A 24,053-nucleotide genomic window follows, 5' to 3' on the forward strand; every position below is an offset into this window, starting at 1 on the left:
GCAATACACTGAAAGGGCTGTGCCACAGAACTTGGGTGGCCAATACCACCTAGATGAGGTGGTATTGGGGTGGTATTGGCTGGGCGCCGTTCTTCGCTATCATTCAGAAGGTTCTGCAAGCGGCTCCGTGGCGGCGCCACCCATCGCGAAAGTTGCGCCGGCGATGTAATGCTCATGTAGAAAAGCGCGCCCTCTTGCAAATATGGGAGGTATCCACTCTGCAACAAGTGGGTGCACTGTGAGCTATTACTCTGCAACAAGCGGGTGAGCTATTACACATGGAAGGAACGCGACTGCGTAGCGTACAAAAACAATTTTATTGTGTAAAATAGCAACAAGAGTGGCGGAGCGCACAGGAGAACACTCCAGCGGCAGCACATGATGTGCTGTGGGAAGACCTTGACACAAGTGGACGCCGCGCGCCAACACGACGGCAACGGCGGGACACTTTGAAACGACGGGCCACCAGGGCTGCTAGGTTTGTTCTGTAAAGACACGCAGGCAAATGCAACCCGCCCCAATTTCACCAGGTGGAAAAGCACAGCGAAGAACTTGGGCTAATCAGACCTCTTCAACACACAAAAGGACCACCGAAAATTAATGCTGCAAGACAGCTGTGCCAGTGTGCAGATGCAGTAGACAAAAATGCAAAAAAAAATGCAGGGCAGTGACTGTTTGCCCTGTTTGTTTACTTCTAAATGAGAGCAAATAAACAAAACTGCATTGACTTGGTCTCTTGGCACAAGCCTCAAGATCAACTTTTGCCAACAAACTACAACACCTGTCCCACCCGCCCAACTATTCCGCCTGTTCGGTAAAAGCATCACAATAATTTCTAATCATCTCCTTGCACATTCACTGCTTTACCATTACAGACAAGCACTGGCATCTTGCCCAGCTTTGATTCAGGAAGCAGCTCACACTGGCAGTACCAATGAGTTTATATAAAGGTTTCTTCTGCTAAGCCCCAGATCACTTTACTCAAACTGATCTCCAAGATAAGGTCGGCTATGGGAAGCACAGAGCAGTCACGTGCAAGCACTAGAGCAGCCAGTTAAACAATGGCTACACAGGGATAACAACACTTGGTGTGTTGCATATTGGCAATGAACAAGCCAGGAGCTTTGACATGTGCACGGCTGCAATTCAGGAAACTGTTTGTGGCCTTCAGAGGTGATGGCTTTCATGCTTGATCATTGATCATTATGCTCATTGCAGTGGTTCTCACCACCCATGGAAAAATATCTTTAAAGAAGGAGCATTTAGAACAGCAAACAAGTGCAGTATTGCTCATCGCACAGACTGAATTTGACATGCAAGTATCTAAAATGTTCTTAATTCACCTTCTTACAAATCTCCTTTTAGAACAAAGGAAAATTATATCATACCAGGTACATGCACAGCATGCCACCATTGTTGAAAAATAGCTGGCACCCCTTGTTGTGAAACTGCATGCTTCCCAAGCCAAGTGTTCCTTGCCTGGACTGATTCATAGCAAGCACAAAATCTGCTGAAGCTGCCTTTTCTGTCCAAATCAGCAATGAGCAGATAGCACAGTAAAGTGGAGATTAAAATCTCCACGGTGTTTTCAGTGATTACCTATAACTTAGGGCAGCCTTAACATGTTCGTCACAACAACACTCCACTAAAAGAAGAGTTCCATTTGACCAATGACTGCATTGTCTTCTAGCACTAAGCAGCACATCGAAGTCTGTGCCCTTGTCACCAATGTACTCCATTCAGCATCGCCTGGCCATGAAAGAAACATGGGACAGCAAGCAATGCATAGGCAATGAGCAATGCAGCCTTCCTGCTATGAGCACAAAGGATCACAATCACAATGAACTTTGATGCCCAGCATACTTCAGATGCTAGCTCCACTGCATAAGGTGCAAAAAGAAGGGAGACAACAGACAGATGTAAGGCTAGTTAACTAAGCTGTTTGCAAGACGATGCCACCCCAATGCAGTGCAACCCTCTTAGTTGCCTTCCTTTACAGTTTCCTCTGCCATCATCAAGAGGAAGATTCCCACTAGCCTTAAATACCAGACATATTCAATGGTGCACTGTACAATCATGTCAGACACAAACCAAGAGAGAGAGCAATAGTCTGTATGTAATTACTTCTCAACACAGCTGCAGCAATCAAACAAGGCATCCTTATCGGAGTGCTACAGACTCTGTTCTTGGTTATGGACTTGCAGTGTATTGGCAAAAGCACAAAAAACAAAGACAAGACATATGCTTGCAGAACATTGCTCGAGGGTCAAGTTTGCAGCAGAAATTCAGCAACTTGCCAGTGTACTAAAGGCAAAAACATTATCACCCGTGTTTCTTGCATTTCAAGTGTGTGCAGTGCAGACCACAAGCCACTGTAACTGCACAACAAGAAGTTTTGGCAGGCTAGTTGGTCATGATACACACCAAGGATGCCACTTGGCATGCAGCTCAATGAACAAAGGCCGTTGTTAACAAAGCACCCAATAAGAATGAAGATAGCAACAGCTCACCATACAAGCTGCGACCACTGTGTAGTTATAGTGCAGACTCTTCTCCCTGTTTAGCATCTTTGTTCTCAGCAGTAGTCCCAGCTGCAACCTAAATTGACTCCCCCGCACAACAAAGAAATGGCACTTTTAACTGCAACATGTAATACAAATTCTGCTAATATTATGATTACACCTAAACCAGTACAGAGTTTGAATTCACATATGCAGATGAAAGACATCAGAAATGTTGAATCCGGTAAAGAGCCAACAGCTGATGCAAAAACTGACCATTCTTGCTTTTTTGTTCTTCGCATTCAAACAGCCTCTGATCAACTTATGTTGCCCTATTTAATATGAGTAACTATTGACTTGAAATACAAACATATCATTAATACCATAACTTAATCATAACAACACCTGTGGCTACAGCCATTCAGATGCTTGCTGAACCTCCAGGAAAACTGGAAATAAAAACAAAGTGGATCGCACACGTAGCTTCCCACCTTCCCAAAGAATTAAGTGCAGGAAGCAGGTAAAGCTGTACCAACTGCATCAAATGTGACCTAAATAAAATCCAAAAGGCACTTAGGCATATAAGCGCAACAATGCAACTCTGAAACACAGATATGACAAACAAGATCACATGTTCACCGCCTGTGGCCAAGCGCAAACAAGAAGAAAACTCTGGTAACCCTAGTAGAAAAAAGCCCGAGAAGGAAAAGCAGTTCTATTTGTTGCGAACTGTGCAGCATGTTCACTTTCAGCGAAAGAAACTGCACACTCATTTGGGCAGCACATACACAGTAAATATGCCTCAAAACAGCACACTGCCCAGATAAGATCAATTCGCCTGCATATGCGGGTTTGTGCCTACAATCAGCCCCATGCTTCTGACGTAACAGGCTGCCTTTAACAACAAAACACAAGGGTGAGGTGTAATAAATCTGTTTCCCTCATTAGAAGTTGAGCTTACTGCTCCTTCAAAACAAGTGAGAACTTTCTCCATATGTCTGCTGGAGACGGTCACAACCCTCGCATTCCTCAAAAACATGCTGCTGGGTTGAAAGACGAAAAATGTGCCAAGTGCATGCCACGTGCAAGGCCAGTCAAAATTTCCTTGCTGCACTTGCTCAACTTGAATGCCTCTATGCACAAAACTGTTGAATTATATTCTAAGCTTTCCCTTTTTTGTTGTTGCTCACTTTGCTGTGCTCTTATTAATCACCGATTGAAACACACTCAAAAACCAAATGTCCATTTGCTGTGGATTATTAGTCAATCTGGCACCATTAGAGCTCATGTCAAGCAAAGTGCATTACTTGGATGGTCCATGTTTGCCAGATCTTCTAAACACTGCCATCAATGGGAAACTAAGGATATGTCTGAAAACTGCTTCACTTGTTACATAATTTGGCTTAAGTTCACCTTCACTTAATCTAAAGAATACAAAAACCAGGCTTCTCTGCAGGAAAAGCCCTAAACGCACCAACATATACAAGTATAATAAAAGAGGTGCATGTACCCACGTGAGCCCTAACTGCACCTGTACAGCCACTCCACTCAGCAGCTGCACTGCACTGAAAGCTATGATGATTATGGTGATTATGGATTTTCATGTTGCAAGGGCATCTATGGCCAATGAGCGCCATGGCACAAGGTATTTTTCGACTTCTCAAGGTGGGGTAAAATATCCATTTCCCAAGCATTTCACACTAAATAAGCTGAGCACCAGACCAAGGGAAAGCTTGTACCCATTGTATCACCGGTATCACCCCGCACCTCCCGCATGCGAGGTGGATGCTCAACCACTTGGCCACCGCTGCGGTACGCACTGAAAACTAAATAGACTAAGCAAAGGAAGCACACGGGTTGTGTCAGGATGTAAAAGGACTGTGATACTTTGCTACTGCAATATCACAATTCAAACAGTACTAAAAATCACATCACACAATTTCAATATCAGTGCATAGCCACTAGGCAAACTCAACGGCAATAAGAACAGGCTAAATGTATTAAGTGTGGTGGCCGGAGGTACGAACAGCCAGGACTGACATCTTTATGCCTATTTACAAAAGAGGCATATTATGACACCCCAATGAATGGATGAAGCCCCACACAGAACCACAGGGACAATGCTGTCTTTCAGTCAGATAAGGTAACAGGCATGCCCTGTTAGACACGCCTCCATGACAAAGGCACAGTGAGACTTGGAAGATTGCAGAAGTGTACGCATTCAGAGCAGAGGTCATTCCAGGTGGCGAAAGCATAAATTTGAAAGCCACCTGTGCATACATGCTGAGCCTTATCAGCAGTTACCACTCACAAACTCTGGCAAGGACATGCTGGTAAAGGTCTGAAGTCTCCTTTGCAGCTGCAAGAGGACCTTGCATGTGTAAAGCCTGTATGTAAAGAGAATGGCACTCGCAGCCTAGTGCTGAAAGCTAGCACAGGAGACAGCTGAAGTTGAGCACGCTACCCTGGCAAGCCTCTCAAGAACCAGTACCCTCATCTGGCCACTGTCACCATCCTTCCTTTGACTGCAATACAGTTTTTACTACTTCCTGTCCCTCACATCAACCATGCAGGCTGCCTGCGCTTGATGTGACACTCTGTACATGCTTGCTGTTTGATATTCAGTGCAACAGCAAAAATTCCGAATCTAGAGAGGAAAAATGATATGGCAGGCTTGTACTGATCTCAGATCAAAACACTGCTGACAAGACTGGTTATAACTGCCACATGTTTAAAAGCGACAACTGTTAAGGGCATGCTTCCAAGTTCTGTGATGTCAACAGCATAGGTGTAACAAGAAGAAGAAACAAGGTGCAAAGGGGTGTGGCACTGCTGGCCACACCGCCGATGTCTGGTGTCCTCTGTGAACAGCAGTGTGAAGTAGCATTCGCGTTATTCGTGCCTCAGTGCATAGAGGACACCACTCAATGGCACAGTGAACAGCACATTCAGCACCACAAATACATGTTGCTGAATCTTGCACTGCACAGACACAGTAATTGGTGGCCAGATTTCTAACATACACCGCAAGCTGATACACTCGCCCTTCCTCATTCCTACAATGCCTGCCACCCACCAGCAATAATGCCTGAGCATTGTTACGCTCTTGCCTGCTTGGCAACAAAGTGGGAAAGTGAACACCTATGATGTCACTACACAGCGCCAGCAGAGAGGGAGAAAAGGCAAACATTGAATGTGGGTGCTCACACCACATTGGTCCTTTTTGCACTGTCCTGGTGCTGCGTACTAACAATGTCCTTCGTGAGGGCAATGTCCTGAGGGCACATGTAGGAGATACCTAAACACTGCTTGGAAGCTGTTCTTTAATAACCCCCAGGTTTGGAACCCCCAAGTTTGGAATTGTTTGGAATGGAACCCAAAAGAGCGACTAACTCTGTGAAGAGAAAATATGCTGCTGCAAGAGTACACGGCATAGCCATTTTTATAAGTGAAAAAGCTGAAATGCAACCTCAATGCTCCCCCCCAAAAAAAGAATGCAACTGCTTCAGCAAGTGGTGCTTTCTGTGAAACATCACTCCCGTGAAAACCCTGCATCCAATGCATACTTTACACTTTAAAAGTAGGGAACCTCCGTCAAGCTCAGCACCATTATCAGGACTCAGTGTTCACATCCCTGTGGCAGCCATTTCTATTTTTAGCCCTGAAGTGCACGTCACGTCTCTGCTTGCTAAATGACTAAGGAATTGTAAAAGATACCTAAGGCTTAAGCTTCCATGCCAACTCATGCTCATCTTTTTTCTTTTAGTTACATTTACACTCTATTCCACCACAAGCACATTTGAGTGCATAAAGAAAGCTATTATGGCACAAGCATGAATACCATGCCTGAAACAATACGTTAATAAGCAGAACACAGCAAATCAGAGAGAGAGAAACGGTAATATGTAGATACAGATGAAGTATCCATGCCACCATTTCAAAGTATAACAATGGAAGGGAGTAAAGAAAGAAGCTTGCATCATCGTCCTCCTCTATCCCTGTCAACATTGCACTTTGAAACTGAAGTATGAATCCTCATAAGGCTGCTTAATTAGCTTTCCTTCTGCACGGATGAGTAAGCGAACGCACCTCTTCACTTGTTTTGCGGCCACAGGAATCCCCCCTTTTTTTTTTCATATCCATAATAACAAGAACAAATGTGCAACATTGTTTCTAGAATGGGCATTAGAATTTCACCTCTGACAGATTTGATAACCCTCACTGCTGCACCAAGGCTGAGCAAAGCTTGTTCATACTAAATAAGAAACTGAACTTCCTGACCTACCTTCCCTAATCTTTGGCCGCATGAGCACATTTAAATAAAAACCTAGTGTTAGTGATTGCCTTCCAAAACGTTGCATGTAACAGTAAAAGCAGCTCTAACATCCATAATATATATTCCAACTGTTTCAGGCCAATAGCAACAAACCTCTTAGTATGTTACCTTATGTTAGTGGTAGCAGAAGCAGCAACTTCAAATGCTACTTAAGTGTCCACAGCCTAGAAAAGACAAAATGAAGGAATACAACAGGCAGTGGTCTGCTCTACTTGCGACCACAAAAGCTCTGATAGTGCAGATGGTTGGCGTAACTGCCAAAGGTTTCTTTGAACTTGTAAAAAACTCAATTATGTCACAGCTGTCATTAGACACAGATCGTCGAGAGAATGGAAGGTAACCTGACCTCTTTGCACTGGTGCCAGTTGCCTTTCAGCTATCGTCACTACATCTGGCACATTCTGGCTGACCCTTGTCAGGTACCAGCTGTATTAGATGTAGCTATACTTGGTTTCATACATAGCTGCGCAAGTATTGTGCCTGCAAAAGCGTATCACTTCTCTGTGCCACTGCCACTTCTCGAAACTTTGGTAAGGGTTTGGACAAAAACAATGAGCAATATAAACGAAATGCTAGCATTACAAATCACAGTAAAGGTAGCCCCACATACAGTCACTGGGACCTGTGATTATAATTTTCACTGATGGTGAACTACCTACTTTTTGGGCACGGATGGAGTCACAGCAAAAAGGCACCCCAGCCATTTATCACTCTGCCGCATGTCACTCTTACTTCTCGAGGTCTCATTGAGATGTAGGATGAAAGCGTGGCAAGAGGTAGAACGAAGTGCAGAATGTTGCCAGTGATGGTACTTCAGCTTGGTCACATCGAAAGATGCTTGTGTTTAGTTTGGACGCGTGGCGGACTACTTTTCGAGCATGGACGTAGCCAGCATGAACAGGTGCACTAGCTCTGGCAGCTTTGCACGCTACGTATGAAACTGAGTATAAACCACGAACATCACCACATTACCTCATAGAGAGGAGACCGGTGAGGTCACCCTCAAGCCAGTCTAAAGTTACAGCAGTTCAGCCCCAAGTGGGCTTGGTGAATCAAATCAGTGACTGCGCTCTCCCGTCCCATGCTCCAATGACTGGCTGAGGCGGGCGAGCGAGGCCAGCCATCAGGAAGCATCGTCCCAGAGGCACTGCATACGGTCAGGCACAGGAAAGTGGAACTCGCGGCACTTGCGGCATGAGCGAATGCCGCAGCGGAAGGCAGCTCGCCGAGCATCACGGCACCACTTGAGGCCGCAGGGAAACCAGGCCACACAGAGCTGCAGGCGGCAGCCACAGGGGCCAGACACCAGGCGCGGCAGGGCACCGCAGCGCAGCCCTGTGGCTGCCTCAGCTGCTCCTGGGGCAGGCCGCACAGCAGCCTGTAGCAACAGGGGGTCCTGGCCGGACGCTGAAATGCAAAACACATGTGCACAGTTGAAGCACGCATCTATGGGCCCACTTCTTTGACGGCATCCTAAGCAGCACATAATAAACTTCTAGAATAGGCTGGATAACCTCCCAGGACTAACACTCAAGAATTCCTTACTCAGTTTGGCCACGGCAGTGGCATAGAACAAGCCAAGGCACATTGTTTAGCCAGCTCACTAAAGTGAGTAAAATAAACAGCGGCAACAACTCTACAACAAATCATAAGGCTGCAGACCACAGCAGGCCCACTAAGACTCCTGCAATGTGTGAATTCACCTGGTTCGCCCTACCATATAGACAAGGCCATGTACAGAGCTCTCAATGGGGTAGCTGGGGTTTAGTGGCGAAGTTGCAGCATAGGTCATAATGCACTAAACACAAAGTCATCTAATCTATTTAGTTAGTGCTAGTACATAGGCTTAAAGGCACTTAGTGGAGAATATACAAAGAAAGATGGTGAAAAAAAGAGCTGGTTTATCCCTTTATAGCTGCAAATGATAACAGCACAATTTGTGCTACTGTCAGGTGTAACTATAGCCTTTACCGATGCCTTCAATGCCCATAATATGTAAATTCAAATGCCAGTAGCACAGATGTTAGTGCCATTAATCATTGATCAGATGTGCCTGAGTGCAGCAGCTACAGGTAATGCCACACCAAAGTATAACTGCAAATGTTATTTTCCTTGGTTTGCACAATGGCAGTGTAGTTCTGATTTTAAAACAACAAACATATAACATTAACTAAGGGGAAATGAGAACTGTGCAGACAACTCTACTGTTCAAAAGCAATAAGCGTTATTGATATATCATTGAGTAAACAGCAAACAACACACATAATATGACCGTAACAGGAAAAAACATCGTCTCTACATTTTTTTCTCTCTCCCTAACTCCTTCATTTTACCCACGAAAGAAGCCGTCCAAAGCAATGCAGGACGTACAAGATTAAGCCCTCATTAAGAAGTATAGGCCATGACAACAATCATCTCACACAAAACACAACCTAAGATCTGTCACGGATCACACAATGCTCTCACACCTGAGTGTCAATTTTTGGCCTACAAATGCAAAAAGAGCACAAGATATGGCCCTATTTCAGATGAACATGAGAACCCCGAAAATTTATGAGTAAATTGCAAAGAGTTTTGGTGCAACTCAATTCTTCACTTCTCGATGCACTCATTCAAGACAGAAAATGTGACACTGCGCAGCAGCAAGCATCGTGGAAAAGCACAGTCCAGGTGCAATGACTGACAGCATGCCTTTACAAGAATAGCTTCCTGCTGGAAGCCAATGTCATCCTGTTCTCTTAATCATGACTGGGAGGTGGGCAGACAAAAGATTACTAGTACAATCCAATCCATGCCCGTCAAATAGAAAAAAGACTGACAGAAAAAGCTACACCAAAAAGTCACAAGTGTACACAAGTGCACAAGACAAAAGGAAGAAATTACCTTCGACATGACAAGTCTGTACTCTTCTTGAGTTCAACAGTCGAGCTGCAGCTATGGCACTCCATTTCATACACAGCGTGCAACGTTGCCAAAATTGAACTTGGTGACAGTTTTTCTTAGAAATGAAAGGAAAGCTACAGGGGCAGAGCATCCTTAACTGTGTTATTCCGCCAAAGAGCTCAGGTGCACAATGATGCGCCTGGCCACATGGCACATTGCTCTTTTTGTGGTGCCTTCACTCCGTAACTGAGGCACCTGGCGCTATCTATAGAGGCTTCTTGTAATTAGACATGCCTAGAAAATTCGTTGTACTCAGGAAAACTTTTTCCTTGACTTCTTCCCCAGATCCGGCCCGCTCGTATTTAAGAGCATTGCTGAAGTTCACAGTTGCTTCGCTTCCTTACCCCTATGCACCACGAAGAAACCTCAGTGTTTCTCCTCTTCATGTCATATCCCCACAATAATGGCTGTCTCGAACCCTTGCATGCTGCTTTTATTTCTGTAGTAGCTGGCGGTGATGGCAATGGTGGTGCTTCGTCTCCTTGCACTTAGGCACTGCAGAAAAGCCACCACTGCTGGCGATTGCCACTGCATTTTACCTCTTCATTTGCACATGTGCAGTTGGTCAATAAACTTATTATACGACAACAATTTTCTGAAATTTTAAACGTAGCAGCCGGAAAATTGTTATCTGGCAATGCTAACTCTAATGGACACTTTTAATGTCTGCAATTTTGAGTATAAAAACAGGGAAATCGTACGAACCGGGAAAGCACTAACAAGGTTTTCCTGTTGTGGGAAACCACATTTCCCTCATCCGCCGGAAGCTAACGCTCCCCTTCTCTCTTTCAGGGCCCGCTGGTTGCATTCGCTTCTCGACTACCCCAGAGCAATGACGGGAGTGGAGATGGGGCCCCCTCATCGTCACGTGGGCAGGCCTCCTCTCTCTATCGATTGACGGCGGCCGTGCGGGCGGGCACGCGACGGGCAGCGGAGAGTCGAAAGCGAGACACTGGACGGAGGCAACGACACTTCCGTGGACCAGGTGACTGTTTGCCTTGCCTGCTGCCTACCGCTGCCTGCCTGCTGCTGCGGTGCTGCTGCTTACGTGCAACCGAGAGGCCGACCGAACTGGGAGATTCCAATAAACGGCTTTGCTTGCGGGCTAATTCTCGGTGGTGTTGATCTTCGCGGCTACAGCTGTGGTTCGAGCTAGCGGAGTGGTGTTGGCCCCAAGTGCGGGGTCTAAACCGCACTAGAAACCCCCACACTGTATAGTTCACGTATTTGCGCTCGCTACACCCATGCCTGAAAATTGGCTTTCCATATGTCCAAAGTGGACAAAAACATCTTTGCTAGAGAAAAAGCTCAAATACCAATAGTGGCCGCATTTGGGCGAGTTGGTTTTCCATGCTGAACGTAAAAGCGCAAAAACAAGGAGAAATCAGTTGCAAGTAAGCACTTGTGTTGTCTGTCTTATTCTGTGTCCTTGTCTTTTTTGCGCTTTTACGTTCAGCTCAAATACCATTTGATAGGAATAACGCGCTACATATGAAGAAACGACAACTGAAACGACGGACACAGGACCTGTCCTGTGTTCATTGTTTCAGTTGTCGTTTTTTTCTTGTGTAGCACGTTATTCCCATCAAATGTACAACCAACTAGCCCACACTGCTGCCTTGCTCGTACACTTCATTTTACCTCTTACCACATATTCATGCTGCTCCTCACCAAGACCTAAAGAAGTAAAAGTGACATGCAGTGGAGTGATATGCAACTGACAAGCCTATTTGCTCTGACTCCACACACACCCAAAACGAAATTTAACATCTGAAAATTATAACCATAAGGTTCAATAACTAATACCTAACTGCATTAATGGTGGTTCGCAGTGGATAGTACATCACATTGTGACATTTTCTTTGTCCAAACCTTCACTTATGCTTTGCGAAATAGAAGAGATATGTGGCAGAGTAATATGCTCTTTTGGGTGCATGACTTGCACAGATTCTGCAACACTGCACTCTTAAGTCTGAAACAAAACTTAGCTAGGCAGACCACACAAGACAAGGGGGCAGATCAGCACTGACCCTGGCGTGCAGGTGATGCGGCCCATGCCTGCATGTCCCCCTGGCGGGCGAAGGTCGCCTGCGGGGCATCTGCGCACAATGTGGCCACGTGTGGCGAGATAAGGCCTGACCGAGAAAGGTCAACGCTCAGGTCGAGCTGCACCAACTCCCGGCCACGGTCATCCTCAGGCTCACGTTCAGCCAGTGGATTCCTCTGCCACAAAAACAAGCAAGGAAATCACTACTAGCATCCACCTCACAGAAGCCACACGGCGACAAAGGAAATCAAGAGAGCTAGCTTGTCCCAGTCATGGGCTTAAACGTAGGAGCATCAGCACACTGAGGCATACCACCTTTAAAGGCTTCCCCTGTAGCGCTGGACTGAGCCGACAATCAATAGCTAAGATCAAGGCACAGCCCCTGCCTACACAGGCAGTGCCCCACCCAAAACTGCACAATAAGGTGTACCTTTCAGAAACCACCACAGCAACTGAGATGCCTTGATTTCAGTGCCAAGCAATAATGAGCTCTATGCACCCTGCTATTGCCATTTGCTTTGCAACATAAAAAGTCCTCAGGGTTTGACAAGAGTAGAGTACCATTTCGAACTCACTCAATTAAAAAAAAAGACAGTTACAATACACATTTTTTTTTAAGAACATAAGGAAGGCCGCTGATAAATAAGGCCACAAAACAGGCCACAGAAAAACACCGATGAGCACAATGTTTTTAATGAACCTGTGCAAAAAAAAACCATTCAATGTGTCAGTAGCCACCGTAACATCCTGTGCAAAGCAGCAAAAATAGAAAGGAGACAACATATTTTAGCTTAGTGTTTCTGTTATAATTAAAAATTTAATATTGCACGAAAGCTGAGTTTAGGAGCACTGATAATTGAAAACCAACCGTAAAAATGATATTAAGTTATTAACACCTACATTTAACTACACAGCTTGGTAAATGTAATGGCAAACATACATTTGCTACACCAAATAAATATTGCCAACACAGCTAATGAATAGATCACGAATTCCACATTACTTGCACTTTGACAAACATCATTACATGTCTTGAACCATTCATAAAATAACATTCTTAGCTACCCATTATTTCTTTGGTTGCTCATAGAGCTCTTATTGGGTTGCTCATTGCACTTCGACAGTTCCACTGTTAAATTTCTAAAGTTCTAAACTACAAGACCGAGTGGCCACAAGCTTGCACCATCAACACAGCTACTGTTCACTAAAGAAGTTGTGCATGCTGGCATTTTATTTGAAACAGCTCTCTCAACTTTGAACTACATTTACTCGACTGTAACAAATTTTTTTTTACTGCCGCTAGAAGTGAAAAACCACCTCTTAGCTAAAACTGAATGTCATGCAGAGGCCAGGGGCATATCCAGGTGAAAGGCTTTAGCACCTCTCCCTGCAGGGAAAAAAAAAATGGGCAACAAGGTGCTCCTTCATGGCTGCTCCAAGTCATGATCATTATGTTCGCCGGTAGGCTAGTGTAGCTGTTACATCAAAAAGAGAGGAAACAATGAAGTAGCAATGAAAAAGCAAAGCTCCCACTTCTGAAAACACTTGGGTGCAAAGGAGCAGAGAAAGGTCGGGCGGGGGAAGAAAATAAGCAAGCAAATGGTGACCACCTTCCGGATGGCTCCTGTGGTAATCCCCCTGCAGTTATACCTTCCTATGTTCTTGCCATACTCTCCTTATTCCACGGTAACCCCTCTCTCCTTCCAGGATAACTACCCTCTGTTTGCTTTCTGTGGCAACCAACCACCGGTCGCTCCATCTTACACGCTCACCATTCCCTCTTCCTTCTGTGGTAACCACCCTCCCCTTTCCATGGTAACCACCCTCCAAGTGGTTCCCATGGCAACGCAGCCATTGGTTGCGCCGACCGCTATGACATAGTACTAATATGACATGAAACCCAGGAATGGGTGCCTGACAGCTGTTGCTGTAAAAAGAACATAAGCACCTTTGCTGGTCACAAAACAATAGATCGCTTGAGTAGTGTCATCTTCAGGAGAAGATGGCTTTGTCAATATTGTGCTTCAACAACTTTTATTTCTGCTTGCTTATTGTCAAGTTTTATTGCTCTGCTGGCCTAATTTTGCACGCATCATTAAGCCTTCACTCAGCAAGAGCAAAGAAGAAATGCCTGACAGAAAACCCATCTCCAGCTTCCGATTTTATCAAGCTACAATATATGCAGCAGACTCTTAAAGTTCGCAACAATGATACATTAGGGCTAGTTATAGTAAATAAGCTCAAGTACTACTTCAAGAGAATGAAAGTGATAACTCCGAGTGCAGCAATAAAGCCGTCAATTTGCACTTGTTGCTTAGTTGTTCATATGTGGTCCTACCTTTGCGATTAATACAGAGAAGCAGCGGTGGCAAGAAAGAACAACCATGTCTGTAAGAAAACCACAGTTGCACAGTCTTGACAGAGGAAAAGACAACAAGGAAGGAAAGCACCGCACCTGGCGCAGCTTGGACATGGCATCAACCGAGATGAAGCCCAGGTGGTTGAAGCGGATGAGGAAGCACAGCACCTGGGGCTCCCGGTGGCCTTGTTCTTCCTCAGCCAGCACCACCACCCGAAATACCTGCACCTCCTACATGAACAGCATTGACATGTAGCAGCTAGCGTCAATTCTTTTGAGTCAGTTTTTTTCTTAGCTGTATCACATTTAGTCTTTATGCTCTGCACTGTTATTTGGTATTTTTGGCCGGTTGGGAACTTTTTAAAATTAGTGCTTTTTGCTCTTTATTTGTATTAATCTATAGGCGTAAACTACCCTACATTTGTACTTTTTTGCTGTTTTGCTATTCACTTTATAATTAACCCAATCCCCTTTGTAATGCCCATGTCTTGGAGCTGAAGGCAAGTGACAAACACAAAAATTATTTTCAGAAAAATGCATAGACTGTTTTAAACAGTATGCGTGGCTCGTGTAACTTAAACCAATTAAATTAGTAGCCAAACTATTCCTAGTTAATGCACAAATTGATCCATCAGAAGCTACGAGGAATCTCTGAGCTCACGTAACTTGCACCATTAATGTCTCACTATGTGAAGCACGAGAAAAGCCAGTAAAAGTGACAGACTGATGACGAATCATCTTCAATCTCCAGACATGCTTCAACCACCCGTCAGAAACTTGCAATAATTGCTTGGACAGGTGATTCTAGGATGAGCTTAACTATTCAGCTGCCCTGATAGTCTTTTCCATACACGAGTTCTTTCCTCTCATTTCAAATCAGAATGTGCTTTATGATGTAAATTACGAAGCTCTTAAACAGCTGGCCTTAGCACTCTCCCAGGTGGAAACATGGAAGCCAATGTAAACACTTTAAACTTATCGGTAATAACACACTCCTTAAAATTTGGCCGCTGGTAGCTCTTACCTCAATATGTGCTTATTTATATGCATTTTGTTTTAGTCATGGTGCATGTGGCTATAGAATGCCTTCGGGTGAGCTAAACAACAATTGCAAATGCTGAATAAATGCTTAATTTTGCTTGCATGAAAATATTTCTAAACTTGGACCTATTACTATAGCCAATGGCTGCAGGTCCAAAAAGTCTCTGATGATGCTTCACTTGCATTGTAAACAATGAGGAGGCTTGAAGCCTGAAACCACCACTTGAGGTGGTTCATTGTAATGAGTGTTCAGTTAGTTTAATGGATAAAACTAATTGACTGCAGCCAACGTTTGGATCAAACAACAAATCTCTTGTTTGGCTAACCTACATTTTTAATGAGAAGCAGCACAGTTTTAATAAACCCAGTTGTGACAAACTGTCAGCTACAGTAAATGGATTAACACACTTAGTGCCATGAAACCAAACAAAATGCCAATTGTGCTGATGTTCAAATTTTTATTCAATAAGATCTTTAAAAATGCAGTTTCAGATAGCAGAAGCAGTGCACCAAGAAATCATGACTGCTATTTCGATGTGGCTGCATTAAGCAGGCATAGGTGGCATTTCTGCAAAGGAATAAGTTGAAAAAATTTCTCAGATTATTTGGCATGGTACTCTGTCCATACCAAACACTATATTGTGTGCATACTAGACTTCCACAGGTACCTGCGAGGTTCCGCAGGTATGCACATAGAAACAAGCTTCTCAGCTGCTAACTGCCACTTCAGAACATTTACGTACGTAAAGTCCAATTTTGGCAAGTTCCAACTGTCAGTTATATGTATCTGCTCATGCTTATGTAGACGGTGAAGAGGCTATTGGCTGAAAGGAACACATAGCCTTGCCTTAACAAATATTTTCTTACTTGTACTGCATGTGTTTTGTGCGCACAGCTTTGAGGATGTGTCCACCTATGGCAATTGAACCATGAAAATCCTGAAGCTATGTGCTTGTCATCAATCCTGTATCACTGGGCCCTGAAACAAAATTTTGAGCTTAGTTAAAAAAACCACAGATATGAAAAAAAAATGTCACAGGATTCAGCAGTTCAGTGCTAGTGCTTTGAATGATGTTGGGCACAGTGCAAAAATGAAGAATTTCAGATGAAAAAGTGCTTTTACACTGGTACAGATTATGGTTAGTTAGCCAGCCAAGAAAATACAAGCGTAATGTTGTTCACATTTGTGTCCTGGAAAAGCATAAATCTGCACCATCTGTGTAAGTCTACTGCAATTGCTGGCAACTACAATTAAGCTGCTTGCCAAAGGAGGCATGTTCACAGCTACCGCCCTTTAGAAGGGAGAACAGAAGCAAATAAAACAGTCCTATCAGTTCCAAGTTGCAAATAACCAAAATATGTAGAGAGATCACCGTGGAAATAAGAAGACCTTGCTTTCTGTTGATGGAATGAATCGAATTTTTTTATGCGAAGTGAGAAATCCTAATACGAAACATGTATCAAAACTACATGCAACTCATTTAAACAAAATTCGTAGTAAAACTTCCAATACCAATAGCCTACGCCACTATGCTACACATACACATATCGCCGTACATAACGCGGCTGCGCTTAAGCGGACTGCCATTTTTAAAACCATTTCAATTACACTTTATCAGCATTCATGCAATTTAGATGCATCTTCACATGCCAAAAAAGTGTGTGTGTGCGTGCGTGCGTGTGTATTTGCAAGGAAGTAACACAACAATCCTGAAAGCATGTGTCAAAATGACAACTGCACTGTTCAGAAAAAGATCACTTTCTTTCATCTGAGGCTGCATTTTGCATTTCCTTGCTTTTCATCAGAGCTTTCACCATTTTTCGAAATTCAGGGAGTAAAAATTGAGCAACGCTTTTAGTGCGAAAGCACTATTCTGTACGGTACATCTCGAGCAAGATCTTGCGATGTTTGTGGGTTTGTGCCAAGTGGAATAAGTAAACGAAAAGAAATCAAATAAATATTCACAGCGGCGCGAACAAGTCAGCCTCGCTGGCCACTGCACGAGAGCACTAGGCTATCACCGCAGCCAAACATGCCTCGTGTTTAACTGCAATATACTCTACCGATTGCACATTGTCTTCGTCATCAACTAATGCTACTATCAAACTAATATTCGCGCTTTGGGCTATGTGGAGGCAGTGACAGAGAGATGCGCGCTGCATGCATTGGCGTGGACAACGTTGTGGCGGAAATACCGCACTAGAGCAATACACATTGGCACTAAAAACACTGCTGCAGAAATGTGGTACTGGAGCAGAGGCGACCGGGGTGCATGGGGTAAATTGGCATTGACGATGAAAAAGTTGGAAACGTGCAAAACTGGCTCCCTGGGTCACTGGACACCTCAATCACACTTTTAAGTACATCGTGGCTGTGTCCACCTGCAAAAAACTGGGCTTTTGCAGAATATTTCATGCTTAGCAATGCTTAACTGCTGGACATTTTTGTGCTCCAATTTGTGTCTAAGTCAGTCTTTTCGTAGAAGAACTAATTATCAGTGCTTGTTTTGCTGCAGAACTTGAAATTACCTACTTCTCTCATGATTCGCTTAAAGGAGTATTGATACCTAACTTTTGGGTGCGTGTTTTATTTTTAAATGATGCATAAAGCATTATTATACGTGGATTACTACGTGGTTTTCTCTTACGACCGGAAAATAATTTATAATGCAATTTCTTTCTCGTGCAGTCTCGGTTTCAACAGCTGAACAATGACTGTGACGTCGAAGTGTGATAGGTCACATAAGGCATGAAAAAACTGAAATAAAATCGCTGCTTCAACATTTGTTGCCATTCCGGCTCTTGAGACAGGCCGACTTTAGCATGTAGTGAATTAAAACAATGAAGCAACAATTATATTGCAGTTTTTTCATGCCTCATGTGACCTATAACTACACTTTGACATCACAGTCAACATTCGACTGTTGAAACCGAAACCAAAACAGCATAACAGAGAAGTTCAGTTATAAATTATTAGGCAGTCGTAGGCAGATACCATGCGGTGATTACCATGTGATGAATACCATAGTAGTGTCTTCCGCATCACTGTAAAGAAGAAAATATGCCTCCAAGTTAGGTGTCTATGCGCCTTCAACAATTGATGAGTTAAAGGTCACACCAAGAAACTGCTTACCGAATCAAGTATCTTTTTTTATCACTACAAATATTTTGTCATTAGATCATCATCCCCATGCTGTCCAAGACTTTACTTTTTTACAAATACTGAGAAAACATTTTCGACACCACAATAGCCTTTTTGAAATGCACAGCAGTATTAGAGCAAGGCATCACTAGCCTGCATAGTGTTTGACGCAAAAACACAAATGAGAGATCAGGTTAGTATGTGTGTTCTGATAGATCACTTCTCAACAGATATTTCTTGAACTGAGGACATTTCATAGATAGCAAGCACTAAAGAAGATGATCAAAAAATATATGAAAACACTGCTCTGGAAATGGTTCAAGATATCCATTTATTTCTACGCAGTGCCTTTAACTTTGTGCCTTGGTAAACTACCTTTCTTTGAAACCATTTTTGTGTGCAGAAACTTGGTTTAACTCAATTTTCATGAAATCTGCCGAGGTGCATATACAGCGGAAAATGAAAGGCCTCAATTTTATCCCTTGAGATATTGTCCAACATTCTTGGACAAAAATTTTGAATATTGCAGAATTGTAAGGTACTGTCATGGAAATATTGAAAGTAATGGTCCATTATAGCGATGTGTAGGTAAATTTTTCTTTTAACATATGCATATCACTGTACTTTTGATATACTCTAAGCTCAACTACAGCACATCCTTCACTGCAGCATTACTAAGCAAGTGAAAGCTGCAATCGATGCAGACACCTTTCAGCAAAAAAGAACTACACTCCATTTCCTTTTCAGAGAGCCAGTAATAGTGTACTTTAAGAAGCCAAACTCTCACACATAGCGCCATAAAAAAAGAAACCGACACACGGTATCCATAAAGAACAATAACAAAACAACTAGTTACAGTTATTCATGCAGCGGTGTTCTCTTTCCATCATTTTTTAGCAGCAAGCATCATGGCAAGCATAACCAAGCAGTCCACCCATTAGGTGCAAAGCTTCCTTAAAATTACATGGAAGCTCTTGCAGCAGCTCTGTGTTTCACTCTGCTTACCCTTGTACCCCTTGCTGTAAGTGCCTCTACAGAGCTAAAAGGCTCTGCTGAGAACACTGTGCCCCGTGGAAAAACAGAATCCATGCCAGCAATGGTCAATCCATCAATCAATACTGTCAAAGAATCACAAAAGAAAGCTGCACAAAGCAGCTCTTGGAACGCGAACATTTTGACAGAAACCTGCCTAGTCGTGAGGCAAAGAGTTCGAAACTTCAGGTTTCTCCTCTCAGAATTTTAGTTGAAGCTTTACGTTCTTTTCTTCCAAGTAGCGACTTTGCCCACGGTCTCAGCAAGCACGTGAGAGCTGCAGTCATGCCTATATCGAAATGTAGCAGCTCGCACCCTCTGCACATTTGGCATGTGCTCATTATTCAAGAAGATAATTCATGGCAGCTCTTGCAGCAGCTCTGTGTTTCACTCTGCTCACCCTTGTACCCCCATCTGTAAGTGCCTGTACAGAGCTAAAAGGCTCTGCTGAGAACCCTGTGCCCCATGGAAAAACAAACTATGCCAGCAATGGTCAATCCATCAATCAATACTGTCAAAGAATCACAAAAGAAAGCTGCACAAAGCAGCTCTTGGAACGTGAACATTTTGACAGAAACCTGCCTAGTCGCGAGGCAAAGAGTCCGAAACTTCAGGTTTCTCCTCTCTTCACAGTATGCACCAGTTACGTCGGGAGTTCCCCAAGGCTCAGTATTGGGACCACTTTTGTTTTTGCTGTATATTAATGATATTTCAGTTGGCATACAGTCTTCATTCAGGATGTTTGCCGATGATTGTGTTGTTTACAGAGTAGTAAATTCCACTTCTGATTCACAAATCCTGCAAACTGATTTAGATACTGTGGCAGACTGGTGTGTACGTTGGGACATGTCCTTAAATATAAACAAAACTGTTCACGTCACCTTCACAAGAAAACGTGCTAATCATCCGTATAGGTATAGAATTAATGATCTTACTCTCAACATAAGCAAGTCATTTAAATATCTAGGCGTCTTTTTTACATCGGACTTACGATGGAATAAGCACATTAATTATATTGCGAATAAGGCAGCGTCACGTTTGGGTTTTCTACGACGGAATTTTAGCCATTTACCAAGGAACTTAAAAACACAGCTGTATTTCAGTTATGTACGCTCCATACTTGAATATGGATGTGTTTGCTGGGACCCACACACATCTGAGTGTGTAGGAAAATTTGAGAAAATTCAGAATAGGGCAGTTAGATTTGTTCTTGGTAATTATAATTGGCAAGTTAGTATGACAGAAAGCAAACGAAAACTTAACTGGCAAGAGTTGAAGGACCGTAGAAGGTACATCAGATTGAAATTTTTCCATGAGATTTATTATTCAAAAACTGGCATAAACCGCGAACAATATATCCAGGCACCTCATTATATATCAAAGCGACTGGACTACTGCTTGAAGGTCAGAGAATTTTCTTGCAAGGGTGACGTCTTGCGTTATTCTTTTTTTGTTAGAACTGTTCGAGACTGGAACAGTTTGCCATCAAGCATTGTATGTATTACATATAACGAAGCATTTTTCCATGCACTGCAATAATTGCTTTATACCTATAAATGAAGTCTGTACCCCCCTGCTGTAATGCCCTGCGGGGCGATGCAGGTAACTAATAAATTTAGTTGAAGCTTTACGTTCTTTTCTTCCAAGTAGCGACCTTGGCCACTGTCTCAGCAAGCATGTGAGAGCTGCAGTCATGCCTATATCGAAATGCAGCAGCTAGCACCCTCTGCACATTTGGCTTGTGCTCATTATTCAAGAAGATAATTCATGGCAGCTCTTGCAGCAGCTCTGTGTTTCACTCTGCTTACCCTTGTACCCCCAGCTGTAAGTGCCTGTACAGAGCTAAAAGGCTCTGCTGAGAACACTGTGCCCCGTGGAAAAACAGAATCCATGCCAGCAATGGTCAATCCATCAAACAATACTGTCAAAGAATCACAAAAGAAAGCTGCACAAAGCAGCTCTTGGAACGCGAACATTTTGACAGAAACCTGCCTAGTCGCGAGGCAAAGAGTTCGAAACTTCAGGTTTCTCTTCTCAGAATTTTAGTCGAAGCTTTACGTTCTTTTCTTCCAAGTAGCGGCTTGGCCACGGTCTCGGAAAGCATGTGAGAGCTGCAGTCATGCCTATATCGAAATGTAGCAGCTCGCACCCTCTGCACACTTGGCTTGTGCTCCTTATCCAAGAAGATAATTAGGTTCAAGACCATATTTAGCAAATTTAACGAGTGAAATAAGCTCATACTAACTAATAACAGAAAAACAAAAAACTTTCTTAAAATAAAATTGTAGCACTTAAAAAATCAAAATACAGTGAAATTTCGTTAATTCAACCACAGTTTATTTGGAAATCCGGATAATTCTGGACTGTCGACATGATCATGGCAAACGCCCATGCAAGTCTATGGTAACGGACGTTCGTCAATTCAGACGCAGCTGGGCTCACCGGTTAATTTGGACGTGCTCTCAACCAGAGGCAGTGTCGCTGCATGAATGACATTACGAGTGGGAGTGCTAATATCCTGCATTATGTCAAATAACATGTCAGGAGGTGTCTGCGTGCCTTTTACGTCGGACAACGGGAGGCATGATAACATTCAGAAGGCCAAGGCATGAAAAAATTATGCAGCCGCAGTTTCGGTTTCTCTTTATGAGTTCCGCTCGAGACCATGGTGGTAGTGGCCTGGGCACACACTGGCCAGCCAGCAGAGTTGAGCTTTGTGCAGGTTTGGATGCTGACTGGTGCGTCACTGGTCTTTCCATTTTTGCACCGTAAAGCCTCTCGCCGTTCCCGCACTGACACGTTTCCCTCGGTTATGTCCTCAGCGTCTCGGTGGCACATACAAAATGCAACAGTGTCATCTCGACCAAAACGCGTGGCAATTCCTTACATCCCAGGCATAAATGAAGCCGTGGCACAGGTCTTTAAGAAGCACAATGTGCTATTTCCCAGATGCCGACTAGCAAATTGCACAGGGATCTTTTGAATGTTAAAGATACTCTGCCCTGTTCAAAGTTCACGGGTGTAGTCTATAAGGGATACGGTGCAGATTGTCTGCGGGGATCTGCGGGGGGGGGGGGGGGGGGGGGGGGGGGGGGGGGGGGGGGTGTAAGGGATCGTCTGCAGGGATACGGTAACCACAGCTGGCAAAGGATAGGGTTAACTGGAGAGACATGGGAGAGGCCTTTGCCCTGCAGTGGGCGTTGTCAGGCTGATGATTATGCTCGTATATAAGATACCTTGTGATGATTGTGACTCTGTCTACATCGAGGAGACTGGAAATGTGCCAAGAAAACTAAAAGAGCACCACAATGATGTCACTAAGGATATGATGGCCTCAAGCACTGTGGCAGAACATGCACTAAAAGAAGGGCATGAAATTGTTTGGGATGACGTGGAAATCACTGCTACCAAAAGAAATCTGTCAGTGCGGCTGCTCCTGGAATCCCTAATAATATAGACAACACAGAGCACTAAACAGAACAAAGCGGAACATTCACCCAGCTTATTCAAAATCATTTACGTCGGTTAGTCAAAGCTACTTAAGCTGCATCTTACTCGGCCGGTTCTTCATTATGAACAAGGAGCCTGTACGGGTTAGGAAACGTCAACTAACCGTTTTTGACTTGATCAGAGACAAGATTCATTCTACTAAATATTTCAGAGCTCGGTTATTCCATACAAATAATTAATAGCGTGCTTCGAGACCTGTAAGCATATGACCAGGTGTTCACTCTGCACTCAAGACAGAAATTGTATTACAATTTAAACATATCAAGATTCACTAGAATGATCCGGTTCCTTATAAGCTCAGTCTTCATCGCGGTGTCTGCATTCCAATGCACCGGCCCTCTGGGATAAAAAGCTGTCATCAGAAACAGCCTTTCTAAAAATGGGGAGTAGGTTTCAGTGCAAACAGCCCAAGTACGTATGTAGAAGTCATTACAAATTACGTTTTTTTTTTTTCAACTTACACGCTAAAAAGAAAGGACCGGGACAAAGTCAATGCAACGTTCATCCCTCGTCCGTCGGTGTTAGACCTCTGCGTTATTAGCTCTGACTTAAAAGTTAGCTAGCTAAGATTACGGCCTGATCCTCAACCACAGACCACCATTCACCAAGACGTAATTAAGGCAGTTTCCAGTGGTAAGGTAAGGCGGTAGGCTCGGCTGTCCGAGCACCGGCGATGACACTGACCGCGCGGAAGTCGATGAGCTGCGTAACGTGCGTGCCGTCTGCCCTCTGGAACTCCAGCGTGATGGTCTCGTCGCTGGTGTTGGCCAGCAGCCGCTCGCGAAGCAGGTCACCTCCCGCGTTGCGCACGTTGATGATGAGCTGAGCTGGCGCAGGTTGCACCAGACATGCCCAGAGAAGAGCTGTTGCTGCTGCGCCCAGCATTCTTGAGGCATAGGCTAGCTACAAGCGCCGTTTGCTCGAAACATGCCCGTCACACAGTCCGCCCGCACTGTGGTGAAACTAAACGCCCAGCGACTCGCTGGTGGATTTTGCTTGGCACGCGCTTGACTCGTGTCGGCTGTTCAGCTGCTACAACTAAAGATGTACGTAGTAAAGTAAATTGAATAATAAAAGTATTTTATAAAGCAGTGCCACAAATAATAATAAGTGAATAAAAAAACCGAACGAGTTTAGCCTTC

General features: G+C 43.9%; 1 protein-coding gene across 1 annotated transcript; it reads right to left on the reverse strand.

Annotated features, from left to right (window-relative positions):
• Positions 1-298: 298 nt before the first annotated feature.
• Positions 299-23,906, reverse strand: oaf (BRICHOS-like domain-containing protein out at first). Its single transcript, XM_077668561.1, has 4 exons — positions 23,596-23,906; positions 14,283-14,417; positions 11,811-12,003; positions 299-8,244 (listed from the first exon to the last, which is right to left on the reverse strand). The coding sequence occupies exons 1-4, from the start codon at positions 23,794-23,796 to the stop codon at positions 7,961-7,963; spliced, it is 813 nt and encodes a 270-aa protein (XP_077524687.1). The 5' UTR covers positions 23,797-23,906; the 3' UTR covers positions 299-7,960.
• Positions 23,907-24,053: the final 147 nt, after the last annotated feature.

Source organism: Amblyomma americanum, chromosome 6 (assembly GCF_052857255.1).
Source record: "Amblyomma americanum isolate KBUSLIRL-KWMA chromosome 6, ASM5285725v1, whole genome shotgun sequence".
NCBI lineage: Eukaryota > Metazoa > Arthropoda > Arachnida > Ixodida > Ixodidae > Amblyomma > Amblyomma americanum.

Bases quoted from the DNA above. Each gene is read 5' to 3' on its own strand.
- oaf (XM_077668561.1), bottom strand. From the start codon at position 23,796: ATGCTGGGCGCAGCAGCAACAGCTCTTCTCTGGGCATGTCTGGTGCAA. The intron at 14,418-23,595 runs GTCAGTGTCATC...CTGTTCATGTAG, and splicing joins AGCTCATCGACTTCCGCGCG to GAGGTGCAGGTATTTCGGGT. The intron at 12,004-14,282 runs GTGCGGTGCTTT...TTTTTGTGGCAG, and splicing joins CCATGTCCAAGCTGCGCCAG to AGGAATCCACTGGCTGAACG.